We start from the raw sequence: 21,839 nt of genomic DNA on the forward strand, positions 1-21,839 counted from the left end.
CTTCGAGCAGCCCAGTTCAGAGACGTCTGACTTCACTGATTCAACTTGCCATGCATCTTCTAACCGAGGGACTACCAATAAGTTACTAACCAAGTGGGAATTCTTGGTTAATTTCTTTATCTGTTTTTAGGGGGCCCCTGTCCATTGAGGTAGGATTTGAGCCCCACTTACTGTCTCTTCATTCATTTGTGCACTCAAGAAGGGCCTGTATTAAGGGATCTAGTTGAACTCATTTCATCACTGGATTCTATAAATTGTCAGCACAGTGGTCTTCCTGCTATGGGAACTGTCAGCAGGGAGATTCTCCAAGAAGTTGAGGTTGGGGAAGCAAAAGCACATTACTGAAGGGTAAGTGTAAAGGGGTTGTAAAAGGAGAGTGAAATGGCTGTAGAATTTATCAAGTATTTAGTTCTTTCTGTGGAGTATGTTTAGTGCCTGACTGTACAGGAGATGGAGCTAGCTTCTAGCCTAGGGGCGAGCAAAATGAGGCCCATGGGCCAGATGTGGCCCACGAGGCCATTCTATCCAGCCCGCGGGGCCCCTAAAAAATTTAGAAAATTAATCTTTATCTGCCCATGGCTGCCTGTCATGTGGCCCTTGATGGCTTGCCAAACTCAGTAAGCAGCCCTCCTCCCAAAATAATTGTCTACCCCTGTCCTAGTCAGTACAGTTTTACATCAGCGAAGAGATGTGTTTAAGGCTCAGCATTACCCTGTTTATTTAGCGTGTTCCCTGAATGACAGTCACTGTCTACAAGGCAAAGTGACGCTATGTGGAACAAACATTATGGCGTGGTTCCGAACTCTGAATCTCTTGGTTTTCAAGAGGTTTTCTGAATATGGTGAAAAACAAAGCAGCAGGTCTGTTAATAAAGTTAAGGCTGTTTTATGTTTGTTAATGAAAATGTATAACACTCATTCTTGCTATGCCAGAAGACAAAAAGGGCAATAGCTTTTGTACAAAAACTACTGTTTCAGTTCATCATGCATACTATGAAGAAAAAAGTTAATACTTTAGGAGCCCTTAGGTGATCATGCACTTCAGGGCTATGGACATATTCAAGGTGTATCCTGAATGTATGTTGGCTGAATGCTCTCCTAGGCATTCAGCCAACATACAAAGGACTGGCATATGGGGCTTTTTTAATATATATTTCTGAAAACTGTTTCCTAAAAAGTGACTCTGTAAATAATAAACAAATATGCATATTTTAAGAATAAATTCAGTTATTTGATACATCCAAGAAATAAAAATTTAGGGCCAAATTCTGTCTCTCTTGGTGCCTTCATTTTTAAAAATTACCTTTAAAGTAAGATACTAGCAAATTTAGTCTTTGGTAAGTGGTTGCAGCTTATGTGCAGTCACTTTTGTGTGACACACACAAATCATTTGCCTATCATTCCATGGAAATTGGTTCAACTAGTACAGTTATTTAGCTTTCCCCTCCTCTTTTTCAAATAAAAGGTAGAAAGAAAAAAATGTTATCAAGATCTAATTGACTGAATTTAGTAGGTGTTACAGGTAGCATACAAATTCAAGTGATGTCAGGTATAAATGGTAAGTGCCCTCACACATTTGGCATTCAGTGATAATATGATACAAAAGATCATATTATGTAGAAACATGGAAGATTGTTTACTTAAAAAGATGTCAGAGAGGAGCATTGTGGCACAAAAATATATAATGAGAGAATAAAAAATAAATCACTTGCCCTTCTGCTACTCCTCATCATCTGCCATAATACATTCTCAGGTTATTTTCCTGCTACTTTCCACTCTCTTTTTACCTATTTGATATGGGAATCCCAAATTAGTGCAAATGACTTTCATATTCCCAGTTTGTGAATTATGGCAGCATTTAAATTGCCACAGATTTTGTCTTAGCAAAGAAGAGAGAGAACTGATTACTTGAGGGCTGGAAGTCCACCTAAAATCTTAAGCAAGGAAATTTGACATCTGTGACCTCTAAAATGTCCTGTAGAATCTGTACCTTAATTTTATTATTGAACTTGGTTACTGTAGAATAGGGATTATCTTTCCAGTGTATTAGTTTAGCTGTAATCTGTGAGATTTGTATATTTCTCCCAGGTCTAAAGACAGTATGTATCATGCTCTTGGCTATGGTACAATATTAGTTATGCAAGCTGCTATGACCTTTGAACAACAGGATATCCAACTGGGAATTTCTACAATGAAGGAAGCTTTACAAACCTGCCAAAGGTAAGCCTAAGAAAATTACGTGTGAGACATTTAAATGGAATATACTGACTACTGCTCCAGTATGGCGTGAGCATGGTAGCATACTCTTAAATTAGGTAGAGCATATTAGGCAATTATTCTTATTAATATTAATATACATTATTTGTATTATGGCAGAAGTCAAATACCCACTCATGCTCAGGTATTTGTGAACTCAGATACTAGTTAAATATCTGGCTAGCCATGTTGATATGGAAAGAGCCAGTTTCTACATGCAGTTATAGTATTTGTGTATGCAGTTTGAGCATATGTTTTTATACAGCCTGTGACTTCTAACTTTTTAAAGAACTGGTATTCATTGTTTTCCCTGGTATCATTGTAGCATTGTTCTTCTGTATGGTCACTTTCAAAAATGGGTCAAAAATATTTTGGAAAATAACTCATCAAAATCTTCTCTCAAACCTAGATCTAAGCTTTTTGACAGTATTGAAATGTAAATGTTTGGCTTGTACTTCAGTTAAACAAAACAAAACAACCCTCCCCCCCAAGACTTTGGCTCTTTTTCTGGTTCTGCCATACATTTGCTAATCACACTTTAGTGTGTGACAGTGTGCCGCATCCTCAGCAGTAAGGAAAAGTGAGAGATATATATTATGTGTGTACAAGGAAAGGAGACAAAAATAGTGATCCATAGCAAAATGACCATCCTAAGGCTACCACAGATTGCCTTTACTAACTTTAAAAGGCCACCTGCCAGAACCTCATGGTGGGAAAAGTGTACCCACAGGGAAGCAGTCTGTTTTAAGGAAAATCAGTAGTAAACTGTTGTTACCAAGGAAGGTGCTTCTGGGGAAAGGGTCTGTTTTTCTTTTGTGCTGGTCATATTTTTAGGCCTTACTTTTCAAATGTTCTCAATTTTGGGAGTCCAAAATAATACCTGTCCTTCTGATATCATGTTTGTGCTTACCACCAGCTGAATTAATTAGCTGTATATGTTTAACAGATCTGAAAATCAGACTTTTACCAATATCTAAAGTTGAACGTTCAAAAACTGAATCTTGCAAAATTAAAGTCCAGAGTTAGAAAATCTGTGATAGAAACTCTGTTTCTGAGTTTCCATGTCACTGTATTTGAAACAAAGTAAATGTAAGCATTTTGACAGCTGCCCTTGACAATTGTTACTTTTTGTTGTGCATGTATATATTGTGAAATAGAAAGTTCTGCTATCATCACAAAAAGTCGTCATTTCATATTTTTTACGTGGGGAAAAGTGGAAGGGGTGCACTGCTGTTTTATGTGTTCAGCTTCAAACATTGTCAGTATGATTCTTGAAGTGTATAAGAATTCAGGACATTATTTTATATACTGTTTTACACACACACATGTACACATCACATCATAAGAACATTATGATGTCTAAGATGAACATACAAAAATTAGGAAATGCTGGAACTAAGGTTTACATTGGAACTAAAAGCAATGCAACCTCATTTGGCCTCTGTGTGTTACAATCTTTTAATTACATGATCTTACACTCTACAGCATCTGCCTTACTTTAGTGCACAGAATAGGTAGTGCAAAGTTTCTGTTGCCTATCTGATTCGGTCCAATTTGGTGGCCGAATCTCTGAATCTAATCGGGAGACCCTCTAATCTCTCTGAATCGAATCGGAACCCTCTGAATCAATTTGGAGAGGTTCAGAAAGACTCAGCGATTTGGATGTAGACACAGCTTGAAATGTTTTTTCCACATACCTTAAGGTACCAGGTGGCTCATGAATGCTGAGATGCTGGGGTGGATGGAGTGTCCCATAGTGCAAGGGGGTCTCCAGTGCGTTCGGCAGCAGACCCGGAAGTGGACCAGAAAAACTTCTGGTCCACTTTCGCCAGTGCACTCCCTGGCATATCCAGGGGGTGGCAGGGCCCTCCCCTCCCCCCGCGGTTTAGTGACTGGTGCTTTCTGGGTCTGGGGTCCCAAGGTCCCCCCACAGCTGATCGCTGAGCTGAGTCATTGCAGCATTCATGAGCCATGCCTGGTACTTTGAGGTATGTAGAAAAAAACATTTCAGGCTGTGTCTATGGCCAAATCACTGATTCTCTTAATCAGCATTGAATCTTCAGATTTGGTTAAATTGAATTGGGACTGTGATCCGAATCAACAAATTGAATTACTGTCCCCAGTTTGGGCCGAATCCGAATTGAATGCAGCCTGTTTCTCACACCCCTAGTAGTGACCACATAATGACCATGTTTTAGCCAAAGAGTTTATGAGTAGCCAAGAAGTGGCCCAAGCTGTAGGCCCCTCCCAGCACAGTGCTTTAGCACAAAGTCATAGGTTAGGCATTACACAATTTGCTATTTTTCTAGTAGTCTAGCATCTGCACCTTGCATTTAATATTCATTAGCTAAAATGTATCAAGAACTGAGGGGAAGTGTCTGCTAGCACCTCAGGTCCCCTCCCATTTAAAGCAACAACCATCTGGAGACCCACAATCTAGCTTGCCCCATATGTCTCCTGCTCTTTGCAGCTTAGAACCTGTTTTCTCGTTTCCTGGGTGAGTGCTTTCACCACAAAGGTACTTGCCTAAAACCTGTGATGACAATGTCCTAAAAGAAAGGGGACTTTAGGCCCTGATCCTAATGAGGAAGTAACTATCCCACTGCTATTTATTTTTATTCATGAATATTAAATTGAAGGAGCAATGAGCCAGCTTCAAGGGGAAGGCTGTGGAAAAGTCTTAGAAATTCCCAGCCCATGGACTTAGCCTTTCCTAAGAAGCAGGAGACACAGCTTCAAATGCTCTCTGGATCAAAGGGGCTTAGAAGCCAAGTCTTCTGCTTCCTGAGCAAGTGGCCTATAACCACTACCTATTTGGGAAAAAAAAATCGTCTTCCTCTGGTGTCCACTACTGCAAGCATTACACTTCTGCTTGGCTATAATTTATGGGTTGCAATCACTCGGGATTTGTCCTTATAAAGCCATGTACATGCCCAGTTGGAGTGAAGCTTATGGAGTATGTTCAGTAGCTGTGTGGATGCTTAGGTGTTTACCTGGCATGTGGAATAAGATTGCAAACTGTGTGTTAAGTGCCAAAAATAGCAGTTGGGTAAGTGTTGTTTGGGTGGGTAAAGTGAAATAGGATTCTTTCTTTAGGCTAGGGACAGATACTTAAAAAGCCTGAGCCGGAACTGATTCAATCTTTGCAGGTTATTCTAACCTGGCTAGGCTAAACCAGTTTGTAACCAGACAGACATCCCCTCTGGACTGAGGAAGTTCAGGCACATACCTACAGTGTCTCAGACCAGAAGCCAAGGGACACTAGAGCAGCCCTCCCTTGTCTTCCACAGTACTAAGCGGAGGGGGCCATGGCCAGGCCCCTGCAGGACCCTGATTAGCGAGGACTTCCCCACTTTGATAACAGAGCATTTATCAGCTCTGCTATCAGCATTTATCACCCCATCAGAAAATGAAGCCTCTCATTAGCTCAAGCTCTTAACTTTTTGCAAGGAAGGGAACATACCAAGAAGGGACATTATCAGGTACCTGTTGATTAGCTGCAAAAAGCACTAAGCAGACATGGTCCTGCCTGCCTTACACAGACACCTCTCAGCATTAGCTAGCATACCACATGCTGGCTATGGTCTGGGCTGTCAGGAGAGAGGAGTGACCAGTCCTTGAGCAGTCTGATTAAGTGATGTCTCTAGAATCACAAGAGAACTTGGTGTTAAAGGCAGGGGTAGAATATGGTTCTCCAGGGGAGCGTTACACAACCTTAGTTATTAGACCATCCTTTCCCTTTGTACAATTCCCTGCATCAGTTGCAACAAGCTTTCTAATTCCTGCAAAAATGAAGAAGCGGGTTTTATAGAAACCACCTTCACTCACATCCCCGATTCATTCTCAGACTATAATTCATATTGTACAGTGACTACAGAAAGATTGTGCAAAGGAGAAAAAACTGTGTGATCATGTACTTAAAAATAGTATCATAATCTATAACACAATAGGGGACTGGATTAAGGTTTATAGATTTCTGGATTAAGGTACGTACCAAGAGTGGGGGTATATATTGGTAAACTACTCAGAGCTGTACCTCTCTTCTTTGGAATGGCTATACATTTGTCTAACATTTGGAGGAAGAAGGAGTTAATTATCATAATGCATTAGGGTAATATAAATGCCTATTTAAATTTGTTTATCCCTTGTGGGTTTCTTTTTTCCATTGTGGCTGATTTAGATTCAGAAAAAGAAGCACAGTGGTAGAGTCTTTGTCCAATCTGGTTTCTAAACAGTCAGTGGACCAGCTGAGTGAAGGTAAGAGAAATAAAAGGTATTTTTTGAAAGTATATAGGAAAAAGGATTTCTGAAAAAGTTATACTAGTATAGGAAGACTTGTCATATCACAGGCAAGTTCACATACATCTTTTAATTTAGGTAATTTTTCCTCTCCCTCCAAATATTGGAGAGAGTACAATGGCAGCTATTTTCAGAAGTTATTTTAAAAGGAGAAATTAGTGCATTGATAAATGAACAGCATTTATGAGAATGTTATTTTAAAAGAATAAGTCTGATTTTAAGAAATAGCCTGAGCATTGTGCAGTTTCAGTAGTTGAAGAAATTTTTTATAGTTTTTGACCATACAAACTTTTATTTAAAAAAATTGGGAATGGTGGCAAGTGGATTTGTTGTTTTGTATTTATAGGAAGTAGGACATACTTGCTCTAGAGTAATTCAGTATATTACCTCTCTGTTCTGGGGGCATGCTCAAAGTCAGGTCTCAAGCTAGCCCGCCACCCTGTCCACAGGGCAGTCCACCCAATCTTTTCTGTCACAACTTTGCTATAACAATAAATTGGTGGTAAATGTGGGAGGCTGCCCACTGTATGCCTTGATGCCAGGGGTGCTAGCCACGGCTCTGTACCTTCCATACATTGTGGTCCATACCTCACAGATGGCATCCAAGCTGTTAGCATACTCCTGGCAGTGCACAAGCTCTGGGTGGGCAGCAGCAGCAAACACTGCCTGGCACGGCAAGCCAGGGGGCTGCAGCTGCTGCCGCCACGCGCAGCCCCACGGTTGAGACGAGAGCTGGCACGGGGCCCAGGCTGGCAGCAGGGGCTGGGTTACAAGCTGGTGCTGAGTGGGGGGGGGGAGGGAAGTGGCCCCTCACCTGCCCTGTGGCTGGCGTCCCATGCTGCAGCCCCTTGCAGCCTGCATGGGGCTGCCTGTGCCTGCCCAGGACAGCCCTGTGCAGGCTGCGAGCGGCTGCAGCAGGGAACGTGGGCGAGGGGCTGTTTTTCCCCAGACTCAGCTTTTTCCCAGGCTCCTTCCCTGCCCGGGGTCCTCCCCTGCCCTGCTCTTCCCCCCGTTCCTCCCCCCTGCCCCTTTACCTGAGGTTCTGGCACAGTGCAGTCATGTGGCCCCAGGCTAGAAGCCCCTGCTGGGCCTTTCAGCTGGGGCGGGGTGGGGCTGGGCCCTGCTGTTGCAGGAGCCTACCGGGCTTCCCCCAGATCCTACTGCCCCTGGTTCCTGTCATTTCTGACAGGAACCAAGGACAGATCAATATTAATTTTCTAAATTTTTTAGGGATCCTGTGGGTCGGATAGATTGGCCTTGTGGTCTATGTTTTGCCCACCCCTGCTTTAAAAAGAGGAAAGTTCTTATTTTTGATTTTTTTTTTACTCATGCTCACTTTTTTCCGCCTCTAGGTCCTTAGTGTAGTGATTTGATATGCCATCTTTTCATAATAGGATAACTGAGTTCAAATTATTGCTGACAGACATTACAAAAGCAAATGAACATGTTCATTTCATCCTAATTCTTAGCATAGCCTGTTTCTGAAAACTGTAAATCCAGTACTAAAATAGTAGGGTCATTGTCTACAGCAATTGCCTGCATTGCTAAGTGTACATACCTAAATTAGACACAGCTTCACCAGCTCAGAGTTTTCCTCTAGAGGTACTGTTTTCCTAACTTGCTGGAGGTTTTTATGGACCATTTGGCTTCACTCCTGGACATACAGAACTGTAGAAGTTCAGGGCTAAGGCCTATTTCCCTGTCACACACCTAAATGGCACTTATGCAATGTAACACCAGTTTTTGGCACTTTGGAATTCTGTTTCCTCTGGCACTGTAGAATCACCCTGCACATGTACCTGTTGGAAGTAGAGTAAGAAGGGAAGGAATCTCTTACTTTTTTTGCCCAAATATGCAGTGGTTATAGTGTACTTGCTCAGGGAGCAGAAGACTTGGGTTTCAGGCACCCTTCATCCAGAGAGCATTTGAAATGGTCTATCCTGCTTTCTAAGAAAGTGTTCTGATCACTAGTCCATGGGCTGGGTATTTATCAGACTTCTCTGCAGCCTTCCCCTTAAAACTGGTTCTTTGCTCCTTCCATTTAATAGTCATTGAATAAAAATAAACAGCATTGGGATAGTTACTTCCTCATTAGGATCAGGGCCTGAGTCCCCCTTTCTTTCAGGACATTGTCATCCCTCTGGTCACTTTTCTCTTTCTGACACCATTTATCTTCACTCCCTGCCCTCCTAATTACAGTACTCAGAGTGTAGTCTACTGAGCAGAGACAGAAGCAGAGTATACGGACAGTGTAGCTACAGCAAATCTCAGATTGAGCATAAGTCTCCAAAACGGCAGCTATGTGGCTACGTAAGTGCCATTTAGGCATGTGAAAGGGAAATGGACTCTAGCGCTAAGTCCATAGTTTTCAAAGGCACCCCATATTTTCTCACAAGCCACATGCCCCAGATAAAGGCATGCACCTTGTTTTGGAGAAGGCAGAATAAAGATTTTTTTTTTCTGGGTTAATAACTACAAAGCAGCGACAGAGCCCTATCTTCAGCTGCATTATCCTCCCTTTTCTGCTTAGCCAAACCTGAGCTGCGGCTGAAGACTGGTCTCCAAGAGTGCCTCTATGATTTTGAAGAGTTAAAAACATTTTGCAAGGCTGTGAAATAAAGGAGAGAAACTGGGAGTAACTAAAAGACAGCAAAATTGCCAGAAGAAGTTAGCTTGGTTAGTAGAACATCAGTACCATTAAAAAGGAGAAACAGTTGTTAACACCTGAGGAGTGAAGAACGATGACCCATTAAGTCAAATGCCTCTCTCGGGTGCCTGAATGCAAATACCAGTGCTGCTGTGAGAGGATTCAAAGTGGAGTTCTGTTCTGGGCAGAAAATGACTTGCCTACTTAAGGCAGTAGGCTAGGGAGGGATGATTTTTGGGGAAAAAGATATGTGGTATGCAGTTAAATAAGGTACAGCAGTGTATCTAGACCTGGTAGAACCTCTGCTAAAATAGGGCCTGGATGAGCGAGTCAGTGTGTGGGCCCAGTGCTGCACCATGCACCACCTGCTGTCCCAATCGAGCTGCATGCTGGTGTGATCTATCATGCAGGGCCACAGTACCCAGCCTGTTTTTTTCTTTCCATTATGCATATTTGTGTTCTGAGTGCAGTGTGAAGTCTAAGAGGGTGGCTGAATAAGGACAGACATCTTTTCAAGGAGAGCAGAGCTGTGGCACCGAGTTCAAAGTACTTCTGTCTTTCTATCAGCATCACTTCAATCTTGTTTTGATTCAGCTTCAGTCAGCTGCTGTCATGTAGGCAGAATGGAAGCCAGGCCATGGAGGTGTTATTTGAACTGAAGTATAGACAGTGCTGCATGCAACCTGAGTATTACTGAAGCTTCTAATTAGCTCTCTGAGTCTCATTGGTCAGATGGAAAAAAAGGATTGACTCTTGCAGATCCAGCATGTTGAGAGCCTTGATGATTAGAAGAAAATGGTCTATAATGGCTCTTTCAGTTTAGAGACATAGCTGGTTGTGTTAGTCTGAGGTCAAGCAGAAGGCAGGGTAGATTTGGACCTTATAGATGTGTATAGATATATATAGAGAGATGTATATAAATATATATAGGTGACTATAGGACAAATTTACATGAGCAGGCCCTGAGCCATTTTAGAATATTCCTGTTCACTGGTACCAGCTCTTAGTGGCAGGAGTGTTTGATGAGCTAGTGGTGTAGGTTGAGAATTAACATATTTACTTTATCTTTACTCATTAATAGATTGTCTACCAAAGTGACAAGTGTTGCCTCAGTAACATGTCCCAAATTGAAGCCTGATTGAAGCTTTTGGCTGCAGAAAAGTGACATGGAAGACTATTTTTAGCTAACTTCTTAAGTAGTGTCCTTGACTAGATTTTTTGTTTGTTTGTTTCATATATGGCTTGACAGTTATCAGAACAAGAATGATAAAAATCTAGTTAGATTTTGCTGGCAACATATTGTTATACCATTGATTGGCAAGTACCATATTTGAATGTGAACCAATAAGCATTATGTTGGCAATTAATAATTTGAGACTTCTTTTGTTTGATCTTTTCTGTAGAGGAAATGCATGCTGAAATCTGTTATGCTGAATGTTTATTGCAGAAAGCAGCACTTACATTTGTACAGGTAATATCAGCTGTTCATTTCAGATCTCTGTGTGAATATGCAATTTAGTGTAAAATATTAGTAATCAAACTAAGACATTATTCCCCCCCAAAACTGTGATGTTTGAAAACAGAAATGTTTTTTTACAATGTTTATTTTGTAGAAACTGACTGAAAATGCCATTTACGCTATGCTATATTGTGATACTCACATTTTCTATCTAAACATACTTAAAAAAATAAACTTTTAATCTTTGTCCAAGGGTCTGTTATGTTACACAGTTTCATAACAATGATTCATTTAGCTGTGCATACTGGCCAGTACTCCTTAAGTGAAAGAAATATAGAACACAGGTGTCAAGCAGTGCATCGCTGTAAATGGGTGAATTTGGTAGAAAATGTCATCCTGACCCACAGGATTTCATTTCATGCTGATTTCTTTGGCAGCCATCCTTCTTGTTCTTCCATTGGAAGTCACTGTCCATATAGACTTTAAATGATGCCCTCAACCCTATAATGCATTACTTGTTCAAGAGGAGTTGTTTTTGTTCACTTTGGAGTTATGGTGAGGCACTGGGTTGCTGTGCTTAGTTGTGTTTACCAAATGAGAGTTTTGAAAGTAAGCTTGCTAAAGCAGGCCTGGAAGTGGCTGTTTGAGTATGGGTCATAGTTTCTCACCAGTCATTTTAAATCTCCAGAAAAGTGCTTTTTTTTTTTTATGGAAGCCTATTTTTCCTCAGTGAAATGCCACAATTTCCATGACAAGAAGTAACACAATGAACACATAATAAGTTAGAGGTTGTAAATACCTTCTTTTTATTATTTTGTTATCTATCTATGGGAAGGAGGGATTCTTACCCACAGTAATTTAGGCCCATGCCTTCCCCCTAAATCCCAACTGCTATTTCAGAAGTAGTTCATCATCCAGTAGTGAGTTTTAATTAAGTTTATTAAATAATTTAGTTTGAGCCATTGAAACACTCCCAGCTTAGTTTTTCACTGAAAATTATAGTAGTTAGATAATATAGTAGATGTGGAGGGTGGCCACATCCTCCACATTGAGGGATTAATGTTAAAATGTCACTTTTTTTCTATCACAGCTTTCTTTAATAGCTTCCAATGAGACTACTCATACACAAAGTAAAACATACTCAACTCTGTTGACTTGAAGACTTGAAAAAATATATTAGGTCTATATAAAAAGCTATATTAACATTACTCATGCTGCAAGTTCTAGCACTCAGAGTTATCCCAGAACCAAAATCACTCTAGATCTTATTTCAGCCCCCTGACATGCATGTATTCTGATATACAGTCTTTAATTATATGATTACGTACAATTGTTTTCATAGCTTCCATGACTTTTAATGCACAGAATAGACAATACTCACTTAACAAGCAGCTTTTCATTATTTAGTTTCATGGTTGCTGAATAAGCCCCATTCACTTATTTACCACCTATTATTCAAACCCTTTTAAAACAGAATTACTAATTTTCTGACTGGTGTTTCTGTGTTGCTAATCCCAGCAGTATCCGATTGCTTTAAAACACTAGTGCATTTACTGCTTTAAAATACCTCCGTGGAAAGAATGGATATTACAGGTGAACTCAGGCACATAAAAAAATAAGTTCTAAAGTACCCACTGTTTTAGGGTACATTTCACAGATATTTGTAGAGAGGAGTGGGGTGGTGAAACTCTGGGTTCTTGTGTTCAGTTTCAGGCTTTGGAAGAAAGAGTGCTTTGCTAAACATGGTGCCCTTTTTTTGCTCAATCTCCCCTCGGTATGATCTCTTCAGACCTGCCCCAACTTTTTCAGGCATTTTTTTGTACCCACCACTGGCTCCTTCTCATAGTTCTATTTTCTTGACCTAGTCTAGGGAAGAGATTGAGACCAGCTTTTGATCCCAGTTTCTTGCCTTGAAATCTTTGTCCCACTCCTATGGTCTCTCTCCTACTACTCGCTCCCAGTCTTTGTCCAGCCAATTACCAGTTCTCTTCTCCATTCCTTGCCATTCCCCACAAGCTTCCAGAACTTGTTCATCACGCCCAAGCGTCCCATCCTGACTGATTTAGAGTTCCTTGTCCCAATTACCCAGCCCCCTCCAAAATCCTCATCTAGTTTCAGTTCTCTTATCGCCCATTATTCCCTATCTCTCCCATATTTGACTCCCAAACCTATTTTCTTTGCCCAGATAATCCAAATCTCTGCCATTCTTAGGCTTTCTGTCTCATTGTGCTTGCCCCACAATGCCATGTTTTCCGTAACTTATCATGGAGATGCAAAATAGTACATCTGTGACCTGCCGCCAAGTTTCAAGTCCCTGCTCCAAAGCATGAGAGCACTAAAACAAAGGTCACCAGAATTTTTTAACATTGAAAAACAAAATACTTTAAACTTCTTTTGTTCTCAGGAGCAGCTGAATAATTTCATATGAAATACTGCAACCCTAATCCGCCCTCAAATCAGCCTAACAAATACATACTTCCTGGAAATATTGAGCCAAAATGCTTAGTTTGAAAATTTATAAGCAACTGGAAAAAGGCCTTGTACTTTGAAGTGTCAGGGAATCTTGATAATAGGCTTGGTGGCAATGCCTGTAATTAAATAAAGAGATCAAATCAAACATACGCCCTGCAACACATAATTGTTTTTTACTGGAAAAAGACTCTGAAGTATCAGTTAAATGAATTCAGATATTGAGTCTATGTAAAATAAATTCTTCCATGATAGAATGAAAAATAAATTCCTGGTATACTTACGTTATGTGAATATATGATGTGCACAGAACATTGTTAGATGATATTTTCATACATACAATTGGAAGGTATGTGCTGTTAGCTCCCTTACTGCAATCCGAGGTAAACTGGAGCAGCTATTGAGCAGCATTGAATTTGGAATTCAACTGAATAGAGGATGTTTGGGGTTTTTCTTTCAAGACCTCTCTACATGTTCCAAGGCACAATTTGGAAACTTTCTCTAAAAATGCTCTTCTACCACCATCTGGTGGAGATTTTTTGTTATTTATCTCTTGAATGCTGAAGGTCTTTTGTCTCTGTTCTATTTTTTGGCTATTTTTTTAATAATTTGTATTTAGAGTGTCATTCAGAACGTGCAGAGAACTGTTTCTCTGTCATTTTATCATATGCTGCAGTGGGGGCTGAACTTTTTTGGCAGGAGTGTCACAATTTAACCATTTACCTTCCCCGAGTGCCACTAAGATCCTTGTCCCATGCCTGATTTGCTTCTCAGCTTTATGTTCCCTTACCAAGCTGCTGCTCTGCTCTGTTTCCTGCCCTGAGCTTCCTGCCTGATTTAATGCACTGTTTTCTGATCCCTGTACTATCTACCAGCGCACACATAGGGCATTTATAGATGTGCTCCAGAAGGCTGGGGAGGCAGGGCACTTTAATTAGCATGCGGTGCTAATTAAAAGTGCCCAAGCATCAGTATCCCCACGCTGAAAAATGGCGGTGGGATGTTTTGAACTAAAGCTCATCAAACAAGTTTTAATTTAAAGCACCCCACTGCCATTTTTCAGCACGGGGACGCTGGAGGTTGCTGGAGCATGTTAATTTCCATGCTCTGGCAGACTTGATTTGCAGCACATTGGAGCAGCCTTGCTGCATGTCTGTAGGAGCCCATAGGCTACCTCTGCCCTCTGCATTCTGCCATGTGACACACAGCGTGAAGCTGCTCATGCCCTTGTCGTACCCATGCCACAAGTTGGCCACCCTGACACTGTATTCTGTTTTCTGTATAATATTCCCTAAGAGTAAAGTTTATAACTATAAAATTGATTTTATGTATCATAAATAAGTAACATTTAATAAAGATTAATGGTAAGAAAATGTGTAGTTAAAAGAATTTTTCTTATGAGCATTTTATATGCAACTGCAAAGGAAACATCTGCACATTTTTGCACAATAAAACATGTTTCTTACAGGATGAAAATATGATCAACTTTATCAAGGGTGGCCTCAAAATTAGGACAAGTTACCAAATATACAAGTAAGTTCTTATAAAACATGTAGTCAGATTCAGACCTGCTATATAGAGGATGAATTCCATTAACTCTTTGAAGAAATATATTGGCAATTGTATTACTTAATTTGTATCACCTCTATCGTGTTTTCTTTTCTTTTTTCCCCCTAAAATAAGAGAATGTCTTCAAGTGCTACAGATGACTCAGGGCATCAAAAGCAAAAATGAAACTTACCACCAGTTTGAAGGAGGAGTAAAGCTTGGGATAGGAGCATTTAATCTGGTACGATATTAGTTTTCATACAGTAAGAGGACCATTAAGATAGGGCCCTGATGGATGTGGGGGGCGGGGAAACAAACACATTTTACCAGAAGCAGCAGTGCACTACTTTGACTTGGCTCTGCAGCATCTGTATAGATCAGGCACTTCAGCAGGGTATTTTGGCACTTTTATCCTAAGTTGAGACAATCAGCTATTAGCTAAAAGTACCAAAAAGGCTGCACTAAAGGGCCTGATTTATATGGACATCAGGTGAGCCTGGTGCAGCTAACAAACTGCCTTTTCTGGGCATGCTCTGGGCTTGGTGTGGGAATGCTTGAGGTTAAAGTAAAGCACCACTTTTTTTCCATGTCTGCAAGCAGCCATAGTGTCATATATACTGATATTTGTATGTACATGTTGCTCTGCATTAGGCTTTCTTCGTTGCTCAAATGAAAGGTTGGTTTATAGTGCCGTCACTTCAAGACACGTCTGTAGTGCAGTGTGGTGGATATTTCAGGCTCCTGTGGTGACCCTGTGGATCGTTTATTCTATATGGGAAAAGTATATGTCACCAACTTCTTATATGTCTACCGTTTGCAATTTTTTAACATATTCTAAAAACCATGTTCAGCCTAATAGCAAACACTTGTATTTGCATCATGTGCTGAGGTTGTTTTAAAAGAAGTATTGTAGTTTCTAACAAATTAAAAACAATGCATCATGGCATCTGCTTCATAAACTAGACTAGAATAGAATATTTTATTATGTCTGTTGTTCCACAAACAAGCCTGTTTTGTGTGTATGACATTCTTTTGCTGCAATGATTGATTGATTTTTCTATAAACTGACAAGGTTAATTACATGCAAGATAGAGAAACAGCAATTTGTGAGATGCACACGTAGGTCTGTAACAAGCGTTAATTTAATGGATTTGATCCAAGATCACATGTGCATGGCAGGACCTGGATCAGGGATAGATCCCAGGTGCGTGACTGCTGGTGCAGGGCGGCTAGCATGGGGTACTGGTCCCTACTGCTGTGCTTCCTGTAACCACCCTGTCAATTTTCTGATGGGCATGGAGCTTAGGATCCTGATTTTGGGCTCCATGCCTATCAGCAAGTTTATACCCACACACCCTGCAAGGGCTGCCCAGTGCATGGGTGGAGAGATGCTATGCAGGCATGAGGAACGTGGCACCTTGGACTCTGCACACTCAGGGAGTTTAACCTATAAAGCACCCCATGTCCAACACCTCTAAACTCAATTTCAGGGCACCCTATGCAGGGCTAAACTGCAAGTGGATTTAAATTTCTTGGGTGGGGAAAATCCATCAGCTCCACCTACTTTGCACCTGTGAAGTTGAATGCTTCAGCCCAGCTTGGGGCTGTACCACTTGGCTTGAAACTTTCCAGGTTTGGGGAGCCCTGTGAAGTTGGGCTGCACTACTTGGATTTAACATGCCACACATTCAAATTAATATTTGATAAAAAACAGTCATGAAGAGGTTCCATGTTTAATGTGGAATGTCTTTGTGGCTGGTTTGTAATTTTATCACACCATAAATTGGTTGCATGTGTGTCATGTTACAACTTCATGGCATGACTAATGCATTAATCATGCCATAAGTGTAATGGCTGCCAAAAGCCACAGTTGTCTAACGTTATGAGTTTGTTTTATGTATTGTGTCATTAAATTACCTCTCATGGATAGGACAGCAAGGGTGCTGTTGTACACAGGTTACACTTTAAGAGTGTTGTCAACCTACTTAAAACAGGACTATCCTTTAAGACACAAGGCACTGGTGACTGTCCATATACACCGGCACTATTATCAACAGTAAATGTGAAGGAAAAAGATCTATTCTAGATCAAATGGGTATAAACTGGACAGATCCTCTTCCGCAGTAACCTTCAACCTGACATTTCTTGGTATTTTTACTGAAAAAATATTTGCTAGACTTCAGTTTTACACTGTTTACCATACAGATATTGTCAGAAAGCATTGCAGGCCCTTTGGAGGGCAGGATTAGAATTCAGAATAATCTTGACAAGTTGGCAGTATAGTCTGAAGTAAATAGGATAAGTGATGGAAGAACCCAGTGAACAAGTTCTTGTGTAACGTAATTGCTTAACAAGTACTGTGGTGCTTTCAAAACAGAAACAAAGAAGAAAGCTTTCCAAGACAATAGATTTAAAAATCTGATCAGCAATGCTAAAACAGTTTTCTTAAAGAAAGGCTATTTACATGCTGTCACAGTATGAATAATAACGTGAGCATTGTACTTATTAAAATATTATGCCTTAACTTCCAATAATGCACAATTTGTTAATGTTGTTAGTAAGCCTGAGATAAGGAGACATCATTTTTAAAGCATGATGGGAGTAAGATCATATTGTTCTCAGGCTGGAAAACCAAGTTTTGCCATGTGCATGGAGTTGGTTGTACAATAATTGATCGTTCACATCAGTTCTGATATCTTTAAAATAGTATATTTATCTTTTGAATTTGATATTTCCTTTTCATGCCAGTTAAAAATGGTATTTGGTACTGTAATTCACATTTATGGTCATATAACAGTTTTTTAGAACCTGTTTGGATTTAAGAATTACATACAAGGTTTGTATGTCTGATTAAACTCTTTATTTTTGTTTGCTTTTTATTACAGTTGCTGTCCCTTTTACCAGGAAGGATTCTCCGGCTTCTAGAATTTATTGGCTTTTCTGGCAACAGGGTATAGATTTATTTTTAAAAATTTCAGGGTTTTCGCTATTAGGGTGCAAAAGGATTTGGTATAATCTTTGTAAAGTGAAAGGATCTTCTATTTAAGCCAACTTTTTCTGTTTGTTCGCTTGTTCTGCTTCATTTATTTGCTTATTTTGCTTTCATTTTTATTTATGTATTTTAATAAAATACTGACTAGGCTACTTTAACCACACCCTGAGTAAATTGTGGGTCATAAGCTGCCACTGGTTCTCAAACTTTTTTGTATCAGGACCCATTTGTAAACATTGATGGCCAGTTCTGACCCAGTAAATAGTTTAAGTAGAAAACATGCAAGTATTTTGGCCCCAAAATATTTATTACACACTCCCAACTTTCAGCACCCTGGCCCTGCCGGTGCCCCTCACTCCTGACTTGCAGCCCCTCTTCTCCCCCGTAGTCCTGCTGGAGGGGGTCCCCAGGTGCCCCTGCTGTGCTGGGCCAGAGTGTAGTGGCTGCAGCGGCTCTGACGACTGTGCCAGTGGCGGAGCAAGTCTGGCCCTGGCGTGTTCTGGAGGGAGGAGGTGGGAAGGCCTGTGGCACTCCATGCCTTGGGTTGGGGGCTCCCGTGCAGTGCCAGGCAGCCTGGCCATGCCCCTTCTCCCTGGGCAGCATCTCCCAGCTGCCCCACCCCTGCAAGCACAGGTACTGATGCTACCAAGCCTGACCATGCAGCTCACCACTGTCCCCAAAGCCCCCCCCCCCCAACCTCTTTCCCTGCCCCTCCTATGTTGCTGCAGCCCCAGCACCTGGACACCTTCCTCTAGTGCCAGCGGGTACCTTGCCCCCCTCCCCCCCCACACACACACACGCCCTTCCCCCTGCCTGAGCCCTTCCCTGCACCCACATAGTCCCCAAGCCCTGGGTCTCCAACCTCTGTCCCCATAGACTTAATCTGCATCCAGCTGCTGGGACTGCTCTCACTGCTCTACCTGGCTGTGTGCCAGCCATGTGCGTTTGCGCATGTGGCGTCCCTGCCTCCAATCACCCTCCTCCAGCTCCTCCCCAGCCCTAGGCAGCTAGCTCCTTGCAGGCTGCCAGTCTGCAAGGAGAAACCCGTGCTTTCCTTCATTTCTCTGTCACTGTTTGCTACGCTTTCAAATATTCTTATGACTCACTTTTGGGTTGTGACTCATGGGTTGAAAAACACTGAGCTACACCCCTCACAGGAGCAACCAAGAGAAGCACGGTACCTCTGAACAAGCTCCCAGCTCCTCCTTGCTGTAAAGAGAATTGTAACTCTCCTTTAGCTTGTAACAGCAGCAAATAAATGCATCCTCCAAGCCAATTGCTAGGGATAGAGCCAAGCTTCATATAGTTTCTGCCTGTCCTACCTGCTGTACCCTAGGAGGCAGGAACTGTGAGTGCACAGCTCTCTTATTTCACATATGTGCCCAACTTCTAAGAGCCTTTACTTGTGTAAGAAGATCTGAGCTAACCTGGTTAATCCAAAGGAAGACTTGAAGCTACATGGCTTGGGCACAGAGCAGCTGCTCCAACTGTACCATCAGGGTCCACAGAATCTGAGAGTTAAACAGACTTTATATATTATGAATGTATATGAGCTCCTATATGTATGAGCTTCCTGCATCGCTATGCAGGAAGGGGTCTCTATGAACCATCATCCCTCTCTTCTGCCTGTGTAGACACCAAGAGAGCTGCTGCAAGTAGGGTCTAGAAACAAGGCATCAGTGAAAACAGATACTTAATACTAGCCTGCAAAAATGTTTTCTGGTGGCTAAAAGATCAGGGGTGGTAGGAGATCTGTGTAGAAATCATTGCAAATGGTAGAGAAATTAGAATTTCTGCCTGCAAGTTGCATTGATAAAGGTGAACATGTGTGGAAGGTTAGTGGCTGTGGATAGATATGTGGAATGTATAGGGTTGTGGGATTCTTGATTGTATATGTGTGCACCCTTCCCTTGATATTGGTGCCACAAAGAACACTGAGGGAAGTTCCCTGCCAAGGGATAGTGGTGAGAAGGCACACAGAAACTTGATCTGCAAGTTGTTGAGTACTCTGTTTGCATTCCACCCATGGACTTAAATGTAGTCCTCCATTTAAAGAGTTGAATACTTCCACTGAGTGATCTCATTGCTCATTCCTGGAGCTCAGAGCTCTGTCTAGGGAAAGCAGGACCCTCTGGACTTTAACTAGGAGGAATTGAGTTTTTCTAAAAGTGAAAAATGAAAAAATTGTTAGCACTTATATTAATCTTATCACTTACATTAAATGTCCAGTATGCTGTAGTAGATAACTAAACATTTCTGATTCCTTTAGGATATAGGCCTCCTCCAGCTACGGGAAGGTGCTTCCGGTACAAGTTTGAGGGCCATCCTGTGTACTTTCACCTTGCTGGTATATCACACTTTTGTCTGCTTCATCCTTGGTAAGAACTTGGTACTGAACTTGGCCTGTACTTGATTATAGACACAGCTGGTGACATCACTCATAAAATCATACCAGTAAGCAATTTATTTATGCCAGCAAAACCCTTGTGTAGACACACTTAGTTTGTTTTAAACTATACAAAAAGAACTCTTGCTGATATAAACTGAATTTCCAATAGAAGAGGTTTCTGTTATATCTCTACTATTATATCTGTACCAGCAAACCCTATTTTTAAGTGTGAAGAAGCCCCAGTTCTTAATGTAATGGTGAGAAGAATGAAAAGTAACAAGCCAAATGAATATATACTCTTAAACATTCACTTACGTACTTTCCTCTTTCAGAAGATATGTATGCATCCATGCACACACTTTACTCTGTGTGTAAATTTTCCCTGGACCAGGAAAGATCAGACAAAGATGGAGAGGAAGAAACTCAGAATGGTTCTCTCCCCTCAACCTTGGGGTGTGCCTTTGATCTTATAATTGTCCAGAAAAAATTCAGTAAGATTACTAGGGCATTCCAAGTTAACCAGTGAACTAAAAGGTAGAGCCAAATGGAATTTGAGATGCTGCTGTTGCTGGAAGGTCTGGAATGCCTGTGATGATGAAAGTTCAGATAGCTGTAGAGTTGGTCAGGCCACTTGAATGTACTGTTGGCTTTAGGACTACATATGTTTCTAAGATATGCTTGCATCTTTTTGCAAATATTATACTTGCCCTTCTTGGCTTATCAGGATTTAGAAGCCAAGAAATGTAGAAAGATTTATTTTCTTCTCAGTATCATCTGCTAAAGCTCAAAATTAGGAAGCAAGAGGCATTAAAATAGTTTTTTCAAACTTCTGACAAGATTAAGGAAGGCTTTTTGTTTGTTTAAAATATATAATTAAGAATTTCATATTAAGGTTGCTTATATGCTCTGTTTTATTTCTCTCTTGGATATTTAGTATCTTAAAGACCTAGAATGGGATTTTGTTCTTACTGAAACTTACTATATTAAAATAAAGTTTTCCATGGCATAGGTAAAACAAGACTGTTCTCTGGTATTCTGCTCAATCTGTGATATAACTTGGAAATTACTTTTTAAAAATCTGTGTTGTTTTAGTGAGTCAGAAGTAGTCTTACTATGATTATAGGTACAGGAGAAGCCAATCTTGAGGAAGCAGAGACTCTACTTGAACCCTACCTCCAGAAGTTTCCAAATGTGAGTACTCAGTATAGTTTACCAAAGATTCTGAATAAGGAATGGCTGCTTCTTTACTTTCTTTTCTTTTCCTCTCAAGGGTTCCATTATTTTATTCTATGCTGCCAGAATATCTATACTGCAAGGAAATTTTGAAAAGGTATTTACTTTATGTGGTTTTTATTAATATTATAGTTACAGATTATGCACAGTATTAGATTTCAGCATAGATTTTGCTTGTATATGTCACTTAGATAGTTCTACTGACTTCATTTAGACTCTGATTTCTGGTCTTCTCCCCTTTCGGGTTTGTGGAAAAATGACGTCATCCTCTAAAGAGGAAATATGTAATCGTCTGGGAGGTCAGCAGTTAACCTATCTGTTTGTGTCAGATGCTGAGGAGAAGATTTGGCTCCTTAATTTACAATAGTTATTAGAGGTGCACCAATACATTGGTCTGATATAGGATTGGCACCGATATAAAGAAAATTGTCTGTATCAGAAATCAGCCTGATGATAAGTATCCAATAAATTTGGCCAATAAATGGCCATAGATGGCGAGGAGCACAGCCCAGCAGTGTGGAAAGCTGCATGCAGCTGGTAAGTCTGTT

The 21,839-nt window shown here is 40.8% G+C and overlaps 1 protein-coding gene across 1 annotated transcript in view; it reads left to right on the forward strand.

The window, feature by feature from the left end:
* Nucleotides 1–21,839, forward strand: part of TTC39B (tetratricopeptide repeat domain 39B) — a 71,093-nt gene that overhangs the window by 22,059 nt on the left and 27,195 nt on the right. Inside the window, exons 3-11 of the mRNA XM_019554739.1 lie at nucleotides 2,088–2,219; nucleotides 6,436–6,512; nucleotides 10,605–10,672; nucleotides 14,598–14,662; nucleotides 14,813–14,918; nucleotides 17,563–17,628; nucleotides 19,939–20,047; nucleotides 21,182–21,249; nucleotides 21,329–21,388. Coding sequence (XP_019410284.1) covers nucleotides 2,088–2,219; nucleotides 6,436–6,512; nucleotides 10,605–10,672; nucleotides 14,598–14,662; nucleotides 14,813–14,918; nucleotides 17,563–17,628; nucleotides 19,939–20,047; nucleotides 21,182–21,249; nucleotides 21,329–21,388 — 751 coding nt within the window. The remainder of the gene's footprint in view (nucleotides 1–2,087; nucleotides 2,220–6,435; nucleotides 6,513–10,604; nucleotides 10,673–14,597; nucleotides 14,663–14,812; nucleotides 14,919–17,562; nucleotides 17,629–19,938; nucleotides 20,048–21,181; nucleotides 21,250–21,328; nucleotides 21,389–21,839) is intronic.

Source organism: Crocodylus porosus, unplaced genomic scaffold, assembly GCF_001723895.1.
Source record: "Crocodylus porosus isolate Cpor-Errol unplaced genomic scaffold, CroPor_comp1, whole genome shotgun sequence".
NCBI lineage: Eukaryota > Metazoa > Chordata > Crocodylia > Crocodylidae > Crocodylus > Crocodylus porosus.